The following is an 18723-nucleotide window of genomic DNA, read 5'->3' on the forward strand; positions in this document are numbered from 1 at the left end:
TAATACAAGTGATAAAGCTCCTTCCTTCCTCTAACTCAAATGTGAAAACAAAGAAAAATGCAAGGTGTACAAAAGCTCTTTTGAGCAAACAAAATCTGTTTATAGAAAAAACAAAAAAATTTTCAAATCCATCTATAGTGGTATGGAGGATGGGAATCTAGTTCACAATGTACATCTCCTGTCATTGCTATGTTTAAGAATCTATCCAGAGAATTTTTCCAATTAAAACTGTACACCAACAATAAACTGTGCTGCAGAGCTTTTAATTAAAAAAAAAACAAAATGAAAAGATATAAACCCACATTGTCTCTAGGCACTGTTGTATTAAAGGATTAGAGTGGCGAGATGTTTGGATTTTATTGTTCTAAACATGTGTTTCACTTGGTGTTCTTGGATCTGCCACGTGAAGAAAATGAAATGTAAGTAAATAGCAAGAGATTGCATATTATTTAGCATTCTAAAATTTCAAAGTATCAAAAAGGCTCAAGTCATTGGAAAAACTCCAATAGAATTTCAAATGATGGTTATACTCATGTAAAAAAATAAGTAAATAGTTCTTAAATGCAGATGGCTCAATTTTTCCAAAACTAGAAAGCATAATTTCCAGTTTGATCAGTTTTGTTAAATAAATAAGAGGCCCAGTTGGTGATGTCTAAGTATTTTTGCTCACTGAGTTCCCCTCCCTCAAGGTTTCAAGGGTACCTTAAGTTTATGAAGGAATCATGACATCATCTACAGTTGCATCCACACTCATAAGTCAAGGCAATGACCGGAGGCAGTTACCTGAATAGTTCAGTTTTGAATACAAAAACTAAAATTCTAACCTGTATTACGTGCACATTTCAAAGTTCTTTTGCTATGAATTATGTGAGTAACTGACTCACTTTTCTCACTTTTGGTGTTGCAGACTTAATGGCTTTCAGAATTTTATTTTTGAGATGGGGAGAGATGCCATTAATAATGCTGCTGATGATTAATGGTAGCTGTAATGCACTGTGACTTAGTGTAAGTGTCAGAAAAGCACTTCTGCCAAGTGCTATGTTCTGGATGCTGCATTGTCTGCCAGCCAGCTGCTTTCAATTATCATTGCCTATTACCCTCAAAGCCAGGTTCTGTGCACACTGGTTCCAAAGTAAGAGACCAAGCCAAGTGGGGTGATGTCCTGGGCCTTAGAATCATTCAAGTATTTCTAGTGGATCACCTTGTTGTTGACAATCTGTTTATTAAACGTCTGCCACTCTTTCAGCTTCTTCGTGGTCCTCCATTGCTACTTATTTGCATGTATTTTTGGATGTTTTCTATTGTCTTCTGCTGTTTGTTATGTACAGTTTTAGATTTGTTTGCTTTGCTGACTCTGGATTTCATGGCTGCCCTCATCTTGCCTCTTCATTTTCTGTCTTTGACCCAGAATAATAGAATAAAGAATTCATAATTGGAAAGGCTCTTAAATGTTGAATCTAACTGTCTAATCAATATGGCAGGAAAATATAATAATAGGGAACTTTTATGCTTCTGAGGTTACTGGTTTCCTTTTCTGGTAAAGAGATTGAGAACCAGAGAGAAATAGTAAATGAATTGCAGATGTCAACTGGCACTTAGGCTCAACCTTTTTTGGCTATACCATTATGCCTCTAAGGATCTGTTATATATATCATTATTTACTTTCTTTAGGGGTTAAAATAAAAACTGCCTCAAATAAAATGCAAATTAGCAAAAAATAAAAAGATGGACAGAGAGTGGCTGATATTTTAGGGAAATAATATAAAATAAACAATTGTATTGAAGATAGACACAAATACATCAGGTTTTGTTTTTGTATAATGCAGTTAGTGGGATGAGTCCATAATTAAAGGCATGTTATTTTCTAAAAGTATAAAAGCCCTACACTCAAACAAGATTCTCTTTTCCTACCTATATTTATTCTAAGGATTTTCAATTGAGGATTACTTCTTTAGTCTGAGATATTATCTCTGTGAAAATGTTTCCTGGCCAAGAGAACATATTATCCTTTACCAACACAAACCTACGCGATTACAGGTAAAAGGACCCATAGAGATGGCCTAGTCCAAATATCCTTTAGAAAGGAAAAAGATAAAAGAACAATAACTAGCCCAAAGTTCATGTGCAAAAAGGGAGACTTGGGCTAGAATACAAGGGTATAAAACGAAAGAAGTAAAGGGTTGCCCAGGCAGAGGCAGTGTGTGGGGAAAGAGATAGACAGAGGGTCTCTGATTAAGCAGAAAGTTTTTTAATTCATCAACTTTTTTGCTCCAAGAATTTGCAAAACAATTTATATACATTTCAGTTTTTAAAGAAAATTCTGATCTATCATTAATTCTATCTAAATTTATTTTCAAACACCAGACTCTTTTTGTGATTTGATCTACTCATTTTACTTTTATAAGTACATTTTAGTATGAACAATACATTGTTATGCTGTATTTGTATAACATTTAAATATTATAAGTAATTTATTTTATATGAAATAAAATGATGACAGTCTGCTCTGATTACATCTTTAATCTGTTTTGCTCTCCATAACCAATTACACTAATGTAGTAGAGAACATAATAGCTATTTACAAAACTTGAATTTACAAAAAGATTCTATAAATTAATTGCATTAATATACTTCCTAGTGATATGCCAACATTTTATTTGGCTCAGCAGGTTAAATATTTTGTTCAAGAAGAGCAAAACAGGCAGGTGTGGTAGAGCATATCTGTAATCACAGCACTCAAGAGGCTTAGGCAGGATCATTGTGAATCAAAGTCCAGTCAATATTTACTTCTAGAGAATTCTGGCCTCAGAATTTATAGTACTAAATACAAATCTAAGCTCTGCCTTTCATTTGCTTTCCTTCCCCATGCATCCTTTTATTTTCTGCAAACAGTCTCTACAGCCCAGACGGGTGAAATACATGAAGGATATACCATCTGTTCATTTTTCTACATGCTGTGCAATTTATCATTCATTTCTGCATGATATGATCTGATATTCATCCCTCCCTCAAATTATTATAATTAAATTGTACATTGTCCTATATTGAGAAATAATTTTTCAAAACAACAAAGCCATAAAATCTGTTATTCCACTTACACTAAGAGTACTATGGTAACATTGTTCTTATTGCTACAATGTTCTCTTTGTGAGTTCCATAGTTTGAGTTTTTCTCTGGTTTCTACACTAGGGATAGTTGTGTATCTGATGAGTAATGCTCTTAATTTTGCTCGTTTTAGAGGACACTATCTAACTGTTTCTCTAATTCTATTAGAAGACCAGATCTGCTGTTCAGTTCTAACTTTACATGTGGGATTATTGCAAATGTTTTCCTTAAACAATATAGTCTACTATCATTCTCAATTATATATATATATGTACATATATATATATATATATACAACCTTGACATCTTAATTTGAGTAATTTCTGAATAACTTCATTTTCATAAACAAACTTTTCCCCAAATCTTACATTTGAAATTTCAGTAAATAAGATACTGTTACAGTTCAGACACTTATTGTTTGGTGATACTGGCGTTTGAACTCAGGGCCAAGTGCTCTACCACTTGAGCCACACACCCAATCCCCAGCCCTTTTTGCTGTACTTATTTTTTCTGATAGGGCCTTGCATTTTTGCCCAGACCAGCCTTGGACTGTGATCCTCCTACCTACCCATCCTGTGTAGTTGGGATTGCAGGTGAGAGCCACCATGCCTGGCTCCAGACATTTTTTTTTCAAGAACTTGAGTTATTGTTGAAAATATGAATTGAGAAAGAAATGGGAATTGTGGGAATTAAGATGAAGAAGAGCGGTGATATAGAATCATAAAATCTGTATGCTAGCTTAATTTCCTTGGCCAGCTATTGGCCTCCCTACTGTCTTTCCCTACGCTGGATCTCAATGATACATTGTATAAAATTCTTAGAGTGAAATAAATGATCCCACAGGTGCCAGAAATTCTGACATTACAGGATAACTTTGTGTTTCTCCAGCTAACAGCAGCCTGCCACTTTCTTGCTTATCAGAACCTCCACCAGAGGGTGCACAGGGTTCAGAAAGAGAAAGTGATGTAAGTCAGCTTGGGTTATTGCTTAGCACAGAAAACAATATTCAGTGACTCAAAACTTCAAAGTAAGAAATAAAATGAAGTGTTTAATATTTAGAATTGACCTTAAATTATATGGAATATCTTAAAATGGAAAAAGAGAAAAACAGAGATTTATGTATGGAAGTTGATAAAATAATCCACATTCCTAGAGTTGAACTTAGATGTCGAGATTCAAAAACAAGAATCTTCTGTTCTTTAATAGGGCCAGGACACCATGAAAATTTCCCTATAATCATCTGTTAAGTGGGATGTTATATTTTAAAGGAGGTTATATTTAGATATAGTGTTTTAATACTTTTTGACTGTGAAAGTGATGTACGTACATTACGAACACTATAAAAATCTTAAAAGGAAAAATTTCCTTATAAGACCGTATCCATGACAAGTAAGTTCTGTGGTAGTTTGTTGTGTTTCTATTTATCTAATAGTTATTTTGGTGGCATTATTTATTTGTATAAAAGAATACATATAAAGAAGGAATGAGCTCTCTAGGTTGTTTTTCTTAGTAAGACTTTTAATTATAAGCATAAGTCTACTTTCTTATCTATGATGGCATAATATTCTCTTATAAGGATGTGGCATTTATTATTTTTATTCTTTATTTCTGGGTGTACTAGGTACATGCCTGTAATCCCAGCATTGTGAAGGCTGAGGCACGAGGGTCATGAGTTTGAGGCCAGTCTGGGCTACATAGTGAGACCAGTTTGAAAATATTTTTTAAGAGGCAAATTAATTTTTAAAAATAATGAAAACCTTCACTGATGGTCACTTGTCTTAGGAAACTTTCTAAAGTTATACTTGAGTTGCCTTTTTTCTTTCCTCAGCTACTTTTATTTAGGAACTTTGCTAACCCCTCTAGGTACTCAGAAAAAAAAAAGAAAAAAACCAAAAACAAACAAAAAACACAAGCAAACAAAACTTCCTTGTCTGGGTGACTGACTTTTGTCTTCAATGTTTTGGGAAAAAGATTTAGACTGACACTGCACATATGTTAAAAAGTCACTTCTGACTAGGATAGTGATGGACACAGTACCCCCTGAGAGATGCTAGGAGCAATAAATTAATTGACATTTATGAATGCTTTCAAGCTAAACAGCCTTGAGTGTCATTTTTACAATGGCTAAAAAAAGATATTATTCACTACAGCTCCATCCCAGAGGCATATGAGGCTCTGATGAACAGATTTCCACAGTTAAACCACAGGATACCTTAACAGTGGCCATATGCGGAGGTCTGAAAGAATTCTACCTACAAAAGTTCTTTCAGTGCATAATGGCGGGCATAGCAAGGGACTCTGAGATGACTAACACACACATCTCTATACCTGGGGAGTTAAATCCACTGTGAACTTTGTGTGTATTTGATCTTTTTAAGACTATCTAGGCAATGACCTAGCTGTGCCTAGATACACAAATGATTTGAGCTTTCTTACTGGAGAGATAAACATCCACCTCCTGGTAACTGATATGCATGACCACATTCATTCGCTTTTCTCCTAGCCTAATGTCTTTTCTTATCAATTGTCTAACCAGAAAGGAGCCAATTGTCCAATACTTGTTATTTTCTACCAATATATTAAAAGTTAATAGCAATTACTAAACTTCCCTGGAGAGTTTGGATTGTAAAGAACTGTAGCTACTTCAATAAATATAATGGTAGAATGGTTATCTGCCTAATACCTCTGACATGTTGGCCTTAGATTGTTAGTCAGTATCTTCTCAATACACAACAGTATTTTGTTATATATCTATTACAGTGAGCTTTTAAGTTTATAAACTTATATGCCTAATAGATTCAAACTTATCTGTATTCTCAATGCTTTGAATAGAATAGACACAAGGTAAATATTTCCTTAATTGAACTAGGAGAAGATGTATGTGTTTGGGGGTTGGTGGTAAGAAAGTGATGATTCTGGGGAAACAGATGTGATGAATACAAATTTTATGCCACAAAGAAATAGGCAAGATCCAACACCACTTCATGATAAAAGCTCTAAGAAAACTAAGAATAGAAGGAATGTACCTCAACATTGTAAAGGCTATATATGACAAACCTACAGCCAACATCATAATTAACAGTGAAAAACAAACCATTTCCCCTAAAATCAGGAATGAGACAAGGGTGCCCACTATCCCCATTCCTTTTCAACATGGTACTAGAATATCTAGACAGAGAAATTAGGCAAGAAGAAGAATAAAAGGAATGTAAATAGGTAAAGAAACTGTCAAAATATCTCTATTTGCAGATGACATGATCCTATACCTTGAAGACCCAAAAAACTCTACCCAAAAACTCTTAGTCACCATAAACAGGTATAGCAAGGTGACAGGATACAAGATCAACTTACAAAAATCACTAGCTTTTCTATACACCAACAATGAACAAACTGAGAAGGAATAGATAGAAGCAATTCTATTTATAATAGCCTCAAAAAAATCAAATACCTAGGAGTAAACTTAACAAAAGATGTGAATGACCTCTACAAGGGGAATTACAAACCCCTGAAGAAAGAGATTGAGGAAGACTACAGAAGATGGAAAGATCTCCCATGCTTACAGACTGGAAGAGTCAACATAGTACAAATGGCTATACTACTGAAAGCAAGCTACATGTCTAATGCAATTCCCATCAAAATCCCAGTGACTTTCATCACAGAGATTGAAAAATCTACCCTAAAGTTCATTTGGAAACACAAGAGACTGCAAATAGCCAAGGCAATATTCAGCAAAAAGAGCAATGCTGGTGGTATCACAATACCTGACTTCAAACTATATTACAAAGCAATAGCAATAAAAACAGCATGGTACTGGCACAAAAACAGACATGAAAACCAGTGGAACAGAATAGAGGACCCTGATGTGAATCCACACAACTATCCCCACCTTACTTTTGACAAAGAGGCCAAAAATATATGATGGAGAAAAGACAACCTCTTCAACAAATGCTGCTGGGAAAAGTAGTTATCTACCTGCAGGAAACTAAAACTAGATCCATGTCTATCACCCTGTACTAGTATCAACTCAAAATGGATTAAGGACCTTAATATCAGACCCAAGACTCTGAAGTTAGTATGGGAAGGAGCAGGAAACAATCTGGAACTAATAGGTATAGGCAAGGACTTCCTCAATAGAACTCCAGCAACCCAGCAACTAAGAGAAAAGGATGGACAAATGGGACTTCATAAAACTAAAATCTTCTGCATGGCAAAAGAAATGGTCTCTAAACTGCAGAGACCACCCACAGAATAAGAGAAAATATTTGCCACCTATACAACAGACAAAGGACTGATAACCAGAATATACAGGGAACTCAAAAAACTAAACTCTCCCAAAATCAATGACCCAGTAAAGAAATGGGCAACTGAACTGAACAGAACTTTCTCCAAAGAAGAAATTAAAATGGCCAAAAAACACATGAAAAAATGCTCACCATCTCTAGCCATAAAGGAAATGCAAATCAAAATCACACTAAGATTCTACCTCACCCCTGTTAGAATAGCCATCATCAAAAATACCACCACCAACATGTGTTGGTGAGGATGTGGGGAAAATAGAACCCTTGTTCACTGCTGGTGGGAATGCAAGCTGGTGCAACCACTCTGGAAAAAAATTTGGAGGCTTCTTAAAAATCTAAGCATAGATCTGCCATATGATCCAGCAATCCCACTCCTGGGGATATACCCAAAGGAATGCAACACAGGTTACTCCAAAGGCACCTGCAGTGCTATTCATAATAGCCAAGTAATGGAAACAACCAAGATGCCCCACTACTGATGAATGGATCAAGAAAATGTGGTATTTATAAACAGTGGAATTTTACTCAGCCATGAAGGTGAATGAAATCTTATCATTCACAAGTAAATGGATGGAACTGGAGAACATCATTCTGAGCAAGTTTAGCCAGACTCAGAAGACCAAAAATCGTATGTTCCCCCTCATATGCAGACTTTAGATCAAGGGCAAATACAGCAATGTTGTAGGACTTGGGTTACATGACAAGGGGAGAACATATACGGGAGGTACAGGTTTAGATAGAAAACCCAAAACATGAAAGCATTTGATGTCCCCACTCCAGAGGAATTAATACAGAAACCTTAAAGCAACAGAGGTCAACATGAGAAGGTGATCAGGAACCAGTGTAAAGATCAGTTAGAGATGAATCAACCTGGGTTGTAACACATTTGTACATGAAAGCAATGCTAGGAATCTCTGTATAGCTGTCCTTATCTCAACTAGCAAAAATGCTATGTCTTTCTTGTTATTACTTATTTCTACTCTTCAAAGGAACTAAAGAAAAGTGCAGAACAGGTTCTGCCTGACAGGGAGGGGGGAGGGAGGTAGAGGGTGGAGGTGGGGGCAGGAGGGAGAAATGACCTAAACAATGTATGCACATGTGAATAAATGAATAATAATAAAAAACCCTAAAAAAAAAAGAAGTAGGCTTTAACCATTTAGAATTCTAGTACTTACTACTCTTCTTTTATCACCAGGTGTGTAAATTATAATGATCAACACCCTAATGGCTTATACATCTGATAAGAATATCCTCAATTTGTTTTATAAAACATTTGGTGGCATTTACATTCTTGTTTTCCCAAAAAACTTGAGACAGAACTTGAAATTATACAGCATAAGGAAATTTTAGCGGTCATATGAATCATTATATATAAAACATCACTTGAAGTTTTTAACCATTGTTTGCTTAAACACTCCCTACGACAGTGCACATATTGTGTTTAAGAGTAAGAATTAACTCCGCTGTTGGAGATTGCTAATGATAAGATAATTCTTTTTCCCCTTGAAATGGTTCTTAATGACTCTTCCAAAGATTGCACCTCTGGCTATAAAAGCCATTCAAAGTAAGTTGCTACACGTTTTATGAGATAGTCCTTCAGAAATTTAAGTTGTTATATAACTTCCTAAATCTTGACTTTTGTATTTTACAAATTTAATAACAGTTCTATAAATTAGATAGCTAGCTTCTCAAAGGCAAAGACCATATCTTCTCTACATTTGAATTCCTAACCTTCACATTTAAAATATGTTCATTTGCTTAAATACCTGTTGACTAAATGAATGCAACCTTGAATGAAAGGAAGGAGAAGAAAGTAGGGAGAGAAGGAAGGAGGGAGGGAAAGAGCAAAGGAAGGAGGGAAGGAAGAAAGAAAGGGAGACATCAATTTTTTAGAATGATCTTTCACTTTCATAGAAATAAATGGTTATCAGCACTTGGCAACATCAATCATTTCTGAAGGCCAACAATTCTTTAGGTTTAGTGGCAAGGTAGGATAGCAGGAGATTGCTTAAAGAATTTAGCATTGCAGTTTTCTTGTACCCAAGCTAGCGGAGTCCTTGTCCACTTTCCAGGTAGTAACAGAAATCCTTAACCTCCCATTTGCTCTACTTCAGTCTTCTCCCACTACTTTTGATGGCAGGTTCTTACTGCTGATTTCCTTTGTGAATCTTCTCTATGTGGTAGTCCTCTTCTGTCTCCAATGTTGACTAAAGAGACCCAGAATTGATTCCCCAAGACACACTATGGCAATTTTTGCTGTTGGAATCTTGAACCCCATTTTTGGTAAGCTGACTGCACACTTCTGGATTCCTCATCAAAACCATGAAAAATTACCTTCCACCAAGAAAATTTGTAAACTTAGAACAATTTGTGCTTATGGGAAACTCAAAGGCACTCACTCAGGGAAGAGGTTATATGACTATACTTTAGAAGAAAGGAACCCCCCCCGCAAAAGAAAGAAAATTTGATGTACTTGAAGTATGGGGATAGAAGCTGAACAGTTTGTTTGTTCGCTTACAAAACAGATACAGAGTAAGGGACACTCCAAATGTATGGTAGGGCTTAACGAGCTGAAGAACATCTTTGAGCTTTTGATATCAGTCTGTGTTATTCTGTGTTCATAATCACCTTCATTGAGCCTTCTATGACTCACTTAACATCTGAAATAACACTGAACTACGCTCTCCAGATGGGCTGCTCTACACGAAACATCTGAAATCACTGGAGTTGGGTGAGAGAGTGTGAGTCCTCATGTGCTTTTTCTCCAGACACACAGCAGCATCCTGATCTTGCTGCACTCAGCCCTTACCCTGTCCATCACTTTACAGTTTGCATAAAGGGATAAGAAATGGAGAAAACAGGTCTTAAAGTTATTTGTAGTTGCTATCCATCATGGTAAGGGTTACTTACCAATTTCTGGAAGGGTGCAGTTGATAGTTTATTTCTTCTTAAGCATTATCCTCATTCAGAGACTATTATGAGACTTTCCTGCTAAGTATTGTATTATACCTCAGCATTGTCTGAAGAGTGCTTGGTAAAAATTAAGTTGCCTTTCAGAAATGGGACTGCATGAGATTTTTAATAGTTGGAACAGGGTGTGTCCTAGGAAAAGCTAGCAAGTAAATAAAAAGGATAAACATAAACTAAAATGTTTTAATGTGAAATCTTAGCACTATAGGATTTAGTTATTTTCACTGTTGGCTTTATTGCCCCCCAATGTCATTACTTAGCAAGGAGAAGAAATTATCAATTTGGGAAATAGTTTTTTGGAAAGGACAATTAAATTCTACAACGACAATCAATCTATCTTATAAAATCAGAGACACTTTTCATGGAGCATAGAAGGAAATAGGGTCACTGACCTTCTAAAAATATGTTTGTCAAAGGGATATACATGATAGTATTGGCCTATTTTTCTTTATTTAATCAGAGATAGTAAGTGTAATTTTGTCTCTTCTGACTGAACATTTCTAAAGAGGAACAAGCAAACTCGTCTTCTTTGCACTTCTCTCAATCTGAAGCTGGCCCTTTCACTAGATTGCCTTATATATTAAAAGAAGTCAGCTTAAATTTTAAGTATATTATTAAGCTACCCAATTATGCTGTTATAATCATAAAGCAGTTTATGTGTTATCATTACAATTTTATTTGTTTTTCTACTTCTTTCATGATTGTTTACATAACAATCATAACCTCTTAAACTTGCCTGAACCAGGCATGAGTAGGGATGAGTATGGAAGAAGTCATATACTAATACATGGCTTCATGAATCAGCATATGATAACACTGTGTGTCAGGCATTAGAACACATTCTATATATTATTTAGAAATTATGACAAGAGAAAATAGGGGATGAAATTGTTTTCTAAAAAAATATGATCACAATTTATTGCACATCTATCAAGTTCTAGGCAATAGGTTGAGACTTTTCAGATGCTGTCTCTTTTTCTGAAATATTAAAGTAGAAAGTGGTCATTTCTCTTAGAGGACATTGTCTATTTCTGTTACCCTTCTGGATAAATATACATATATAACTTTGCTTTAAGTCAACTAATAGACTTCAAACTTTCTAGAATTATGGGTAGGGAGCTCATGAAAATTTGGGTTGGGCACTCATGGCTGAGACAGCTCAAGCCGGACACAAAGTACATCTCATATTCTGAACGAACAGACATTTCCATATAGTGATTCCTTAATAGTAGGGATTTGGTCCTAAATCCTCATTGCCATCCTCATTCTCTCCTTTCCTCCCAATCCCACTGGTATAGCCTCTGGATGTTATTTTGCTAAAGGAACATGTAAACTTTATAACAAAGCCTCTTTACTGCTGTCCATCTTGGAGGCTGTGAGTTCCATGCCTCTTCCTATTTATCCATTCTTGTGCCACATTAGCTTATCCCACCCACTGCCCATCTCCCATCCTGTCCAAGAGATGCTAACATAGCTAAGAAGGCAGTGACCAGCCACTCACAATCTGATTTGAATGTTGCTGCAGAGTTGTAGGTTTTGGCATTCTGTTTCTCTTCTCCAGAACCAAATTCAGAAGATCAATTTAGGAAATGGTAGTCTCTGTGATTCCCTAGAGTCTCCTTAAGTCTTTCCATAATTTCTGGAAACAAATTCCAAAGTCATATTTTAGGGCAATCTGAAACTGGAGCCACACTGGATTTATCTTCCTGACTGTATTTTTCCTTTACTTCTCCATACAAATAAGTCTTTCTACCTACTATTTCTATAAGGAGTTGCTCTCCAAAGGGAAGATGGAGAAGTACTCTAGGATCTTATCATGGCTGTAGAGGCAAGTGAGGGCCAAACTATAGCATCCACCTCCATAACGCCCACAAAGTATGTATTCATGGCTTGAGATTGAGTCCAGCCACTGAGGGATTCATATATCCACACTGAGGTTATGGAGATATATTTTGAACTTTCCTCACACTACTCAGAAGATGGAGAGAAAAATGAGAAAACATTTGAATGACACTGGTGACATATTAGAATATGAAATAGGGCTTCTGGCTTTCTGCCATTCTTTTATACACAGAGAGGAAGGTGAGATATTCCTCTCCTGAATATAGAATGTGTGAGAAATGGGTCATTTAAAACATTTAATGGAATCACTAGTTTTGATATATTAACATTGGGTTCCTCCAAGACCTTTATTTTATTCCTTCAAAAGTTATTTTACTTTAATATCACTACTTGTTGAATATTTAGTTGAAATAGCTCAGTCCTTCTGACCTAAACATCAGAGGTTTAACTCAATATCTCAGAGAAACTGCCCTCAAATAAGAAAAGCCAAGAGGAAAATTTTGGCTGAATATTAAAGGCTGGAGGTGACTGACCTTTACTAATGTTAAAATATATAAAATAGGTCATTTCTCTAAATTGCAATTCCTGCCAATATGATATGGCTCAAGTTGCCAATTATCTTGATTAGAAATACTAAAGAGAAAAAAGTAGCTACTTGACTTGGCATCCTTATAAAAGGGGCTTAAGGAAGGTTTTGGCAGTACAGCTCAACCCAATGTCTAATGAGACTTTAGTTCTGTGAAAGGTCCTTGGGATCTCAGCCAAATATCCCAGACCTCAAGAGCTTCTCCAGTGCTCATATAACTGGATCTTCCTTCACAGGATCCGTGTGCTTGAATGATGGGTCCTGGGCTCAGGGTTTCTCTAAATAGTTCACTGTGTTCTGTAGAAGTGCCCCTGGCACTTACTGCACTCAATCTTCACCTTCTATGTCTGTATTTGTTTTGTTGGAGCTCTTTTTCCTCCAGAAAGGAAGAAATAACCCTCTGATACCCTTGCTGTGGGCTGAGATGTGCATCCCACTGAATTCATATGTCCAAATCCTATTGTCCAGAACCTCAAAATAAGACAGTTTTTAAAGATATAGCCTGGAAAAAGGTAACTAAGTTAAAATGAAGTAATTGGAGTGGACCTTGGTCCAATATGTCTGTCATCCTTACAAGAAAGGGAGATTAGCACACAGGTACAGAGAAGACAGAGAAGAAGGGCATCTTCAATCCAAGGAGAGAAGTCTCAGAAGAAGCCAACCCTGCTGACCCTTGATCTTAGATGTCTAGCCTTGAGAATTGTTAAAAATAAATTTCTGTTATTACTTTGTTATGACACCCCTAGTGAACTAATATACTCTCCTTGTGAGGTAAGGTGGAAGAGGTGTAGCTAAAGAAAGGAAAAGGAAGGCCAGAAGAAAGTTGAGAATGTATAGAAAAAGGGAAATAATGAGCAAAAGAAGAGTTGTACAGTTTGAAGTTGGAAATACTTTAAGGACTAAAATTAAAATCGATTTTCTGGAAGTTGTGACATCATCTCATTTTGCTCAACTCAGGCTTACCTCCTCTTTATGGACCCCAGCTCCAGTATCTCCTAGGTAGTTCCTCTTCTTTTTTTATCTACTGTACACACACACACACTGTGTCCAGTTCTTCCTTACCACCTCTGCAGCAACCCCAGAAAATACCCATTCACTGTCTTTATGTCTTGCGTTGGATCATCCACAAAGTAGTTTCTGACATCTGACCTCTTCTCTCAGTCATCAGACACTAGAAATTCTAGAATTCTTCTGGCAGTGTTTTTCCAGCATCTGTGTTTGAGGCAAAATTATTTCTTGTTTCAATGAATTTTTTGATGTTCCTGCTTTCTTACGTGTTTTTCATTTTTAAAAAAATCTCAAGACCTCACCTATTTAAAAAATGTTCCTAACTAATAATAACTCAACAGGAAAACACAGATTTGTGATCAGTTTTCCCCCACTCAACCCAAAAATGTGGAACTGGAGATTGAGAATATACATTTGGCCATAGACAGTGACTTCTTAAAGGAATCTGCACAACATTTTAGTGACAGCAGGGAAAGAAGGATATATCCTAAATCTCAATATTTCTGATAATTATATTGCATTGTATAAAACCAAGGGCTATAAAACAGAATGAAATAGATACAAATTACAAGTTATCTTAAAAAGAAGAAAGAAAGGATCTGTTTGTTTTATTTGTGTTTGAAAAGTAATGCCAAGTAAATTTTTAAATGTATTAAAAACTAATGTTGTTTTTATTTTAACTCATTGAGAGTAAGGATAAAGGTAAGACTTCATGGGAAATAAGACTGTGAAGCTGAATAAAGTCCATATTAATGAGGAAGCAGATATTTTAATGATAACAAAGGAAAATACATTTGGAGTTTGAGAGGTACATCAAGGATAAACAAGACGTGGGGTGGATAAATAGTTTAGATTCATTAGCAAAGAGCACAGGAAAGCACCTCCACCATTGTTTGGTCAGACTTTACTGATACATACTAATTACTCTAAAGTCTATGTCAAGATCCTTTTGCCTTCATTTCATGTGGTCTGTGGATTGCAGCTGGGTCCTGTATCCCTGAAAACGGCTCCTGCCTCCTGAGGAGACAGCAAGGTGAAGCCCACAGAGGAACTCCTGGGGACGCTCATTCTGGCTTAGCTTCTCAGGGCTTGTGTTCCCAATAATCCTTCCCTCCAATGATCCACTCTTCCTGACCACAGATCTCTTGCAAGTTCAAAGATAATTTACCCTTGTCCTTATTTCAGGAAAAATAGAAATATTGGTCTTGCAAAGGTGATTAAATGTAAGTGTCCTAAACTGGGGAAGGGATGGAGGACCAGAGAGAGATGAATAAGGAGCAGGTCTCACACACTTTGCTCCTTTCTTCCTCCAGGTCTCTCAGGATTCTTCTATTTTAGGAGCACTTAACCCTTTGTTTATGTTTTACATGTAAGTTTTCTGTGATTTGTTTTAGGTAAGGAAAGAGGGAATATTTCATTCACACACTTTCATGGAAGGGCAAGGTAATAGTAATGGTTTATACTTATTAAGCACTTACAGTGAGCTCTGATACTTTCAATCTCATTTATTCTTCTTACCACTCTATGAGGGGTTCTTAACACCCAATGATGAGGAGATGAAGGCATTTACAGATGAAACAACAGAGTAGATGGTAGGTCTATGACTCAAATTCAGGCCTTTTAGCCATATCCATATATAAGAAAGAGATGAGATAGAGAAGGGAAAGTAGACCAGGTATGGCATCACATGCCTATTTTCCCAGCATTTGGGAGGCAGAGGCAGGAGGATTACAAATTCAAGACCAGCCTGGACTACATAGCAAGTCTCTGTCTCAAAAAGCAAAAAGTATTAATAAAGTCAAATCCATTGGAATTATTCTTAATAATGTAAAAAATCTGAACTCTGACTATAAAATCTCAGTGGTATGTTGTTTCAATGATTTCGCCAGCAGTACTGACGAAATATGATTTTCACATTTTAAATTGAGTTCCTTTAGATTCTTGCTTTGTCAAAAGAAAATGACAATACCTGCTTCTTCACCCCAGTCACATGAAATTGAATGTAAACAGGCTTTGAAAAAATTGAAAACTGATATATGTTCAATATGCTTTCTGAATACATTGGCTTTGCTATGTTTTATCAATAAGTTATGGTGTTCATAAGAAGTTTAAGAGCAACAGCCAAATCTGTAGTAAGGAGAAAATAAAATTTCCCTACCACAGAGAGCAATTTTCAAGATCCTGTCACCTGGTGCATAATGTTGATAATGTCAGTACTAAAAAAAAAGAAAATTGGTGCTAACACAAAAAATAAATGTGTAGACCCAACTGGTTGACCACTTCCAGGCAGAAAGTTAGCTAAGTTACCATTGACTGTGTATTGACTACGTCAGGAGCAGTTTAGTAGGAAAACAACCAGTGTTCCATGCACACATTCACAATGGAAGGAATTACTGGGGCAAGGACATTTTATCAATGCTGCTTGTCCAATCAAGTTTCATGGAACTCACGGATCTATCTTAAATTTACAATTTGCAAACGGCTTTCCTTTATGATATTTTTAATTTAATAATTTCAGATGTATTTAATAATGATAACCAAACCATTATTCAACCATTAAAATAGGATAGATATAAAAGTAAATTCATTGGCTGGATATGGTGGCTCACACCTGCAATTCCATCTGCTCTGTAGGCAGAAATCAGAAGGATTGCAGTTTGAGGCCAGCTGGACAAGAAGTTAATGAGATCCCATCTCAACAAATAAGCTGGGTATGGTGGCTCATTTTCTTAATTCCAGCTATACTGGAGGCTGTAAGTAGAAGGATTGAGGTTTGAAGCTGGCCCCAAGGCAAAAATGCAAGATCCTTTCTAAAAAATAAAGCAAAAAGGGTTGGGGGTTAAGGTTTAAGAGGTAGAATGTCCGCCTAACAAGCATGAGGCCCTGAGTTTAAACATCAGTCATATAAAAAAATTCACTCGTATCCTTAGCATGGTACAGGACTTGATACATAATAATAATCATATACCTTTACTGAAGACCAGGTCTCACCATAAATTCTGTACACTCATTTATTATTCTTATAGAGGTAGATACTACCATTGTCTTTTGTTGTGTAAGAGAAAACTAGGGTAAATAAATATTATGTAGTAGCCTAGGTGTGATTTATTCACTTAAATAAGTAACTTTCTAAAATAAGTAACAAACCAAGAGGGGAAACTTATATTTTAAATATGACTCTATCCTTCACATATTATAATACTTATAATAATTGAATTGTTATACTTTGCTCTGTGGACCAGCAAGATGAGAAATAAGGAAAACCACAAATGCATGAAAATCCCTGGTTCTAAGTTATTGTCCTTCACACCAAAGTAAGCACTGTGAGTGATCCGCCTGTGGATTCCAGTGGTGCAGCAAATGCCTCTTAAGTAACAACTCTGCAGATTCTTTTCATAATTGTGGCATGTTCTTTGGAATTTTTCCAATGCTATCAAATCTTAATACTTGAAGGAAAGTCAGTAAACTTCTTCTGCTAAACAACAGATAGGAAAAATTTTGACCTTGTAATCCCTGTGGTCTCCATGGGTACTGCTCACCTCTGCCACTGAAGTTCAAAAGCAGCCATGACCAATATGCAAATGAATGGGCATGGTTGCATCCCAATTAAATTTAATATACAGAAATGATCAAGGGCTGGATTTAGTTCAAAGACCTACTTTCTTCTTTAAAGATGAATTTATGGCTGTGACCATTGTTTTGAGAAGATGAAATCAAAATCATTCAAAGTCAGGTAAAGATCCAGGTAGAAAAATGTGTATAGAGAAAGAGGGTTATAAATTATTACTATTGATTTCCTGTGTGATTCAACACTAGCCTTTCAAGGAAATACTAATAGGCTTTCAAAAGAATAAATTCAAGGTCTTTGAAGGACCAGTTTGTGGAAGAAAAGACTGTTTTTGTTATTTAATTGACTCTACATAGTCTAGAATTCAAGAACTCTTATTTCAATTGTTTTAAACTTTAGAATGTTTTCTGAAATGTAAATAAATATGCCCTGTCTTTATTGTGTGTATATACTTTGAATGCAAGGTTTTCACCATTTATCTTAACATTCTCACTATTTATTAAAAAGAATTGTTTAAATTAACTATTTGCATTAGTTGCAGTCTATGATCATAAATCTAAAATAATGAAGTTTAGTAAGTGATATTTTAGTGCTTCTAGTGACACTTGCATTTCCCATGATGGAAACATTAGTTAAAATGACATCAGTGTTTAGAAGAATCTTCTTGTGTGATTCCTGACAGTGTAGTTTTTCTACTTTCAGCTGTTCAATTGTAAATGCTTCCCAACGGTCAGGTAATCATGGTATAATCAGTTCATTCTAGGAGATTTTCTTGTTGTCATGACTGAGCTATCGCTGTGAAGAGCAAGGTGACTATAATTTTTTTTCTCAAGGGTACAAATAATTTTCTGTTGCTCCAGTGATCGAAGAAATGCCAGATCTCATCATGCAGTTCATGTACTTCTGTTTTAGGCAGACTAGAAAGATTACTTTTCTCCATCTTTTTCTTTCCAGGGACAGAAGCAGCTGTGACTTCAATTGTTGGACTTTACCTTCAAACTCAAAACCCTGGAATATGTCCTATTCCATGTTTTTAGATATTAGATCCTCTACCTCCATATGAAAAAATGCCAAAAAATAGCCAGTTTTAGACCTGGATCATCCACTGGAAGTATTAGAAATATTTGTAATTCCTAAAATATCAAAATTAGGAATAAGCCATTCATTTAGTTGGAATTTCTGGAAGTCTGTCAATATACTATGAAAAAAGACAACTAGACAAAAGAAATAAATGAAGGGAAAGAATTTTAGTCATGGAAATGTTTTAATAATGAATTAGTGGACTCTTTATATCCCTGCTGTGTTAAACTTTTAGGCTATGCAACCAAGTAAGTATTTCTTCATTA

General features: G+C 35.8%; 1 protein-coding gene across 1 annotated transcript; it reads left to right on the forward strand.

Moving 5' to 3' along the window:
* The first annotated feature begins 345 nt into the window (after window positions 1-345).
* On the forward strand, window positions 346-18468 carry Tmem207 (transmembrane protein 207). The gene is given in 4 exon segments (XM_074075233.1): window positions 346-419; window positions 8599-8635; window positions 9518-9686; window positions 18332-18468. Coding segments are annotated over 4 exon segments (417 nt in total).
* The last annotated feature ends 255 nt before the right edge of the window (window positions 18469-18723 follow it).

The sequence above is a fragment of the Castor canadensis genome, chromosome 5, assembly GCF_047511655.1.
Source record: "Castor canadensis chromosome 5, mCasCan1.hap1v2, whole genome shotgun sequence".
NCBI lineage: Eukaryota > Metazoa > Chordata > Mammalia > Rodentia > Castoridae > Castor > Castor canadensis.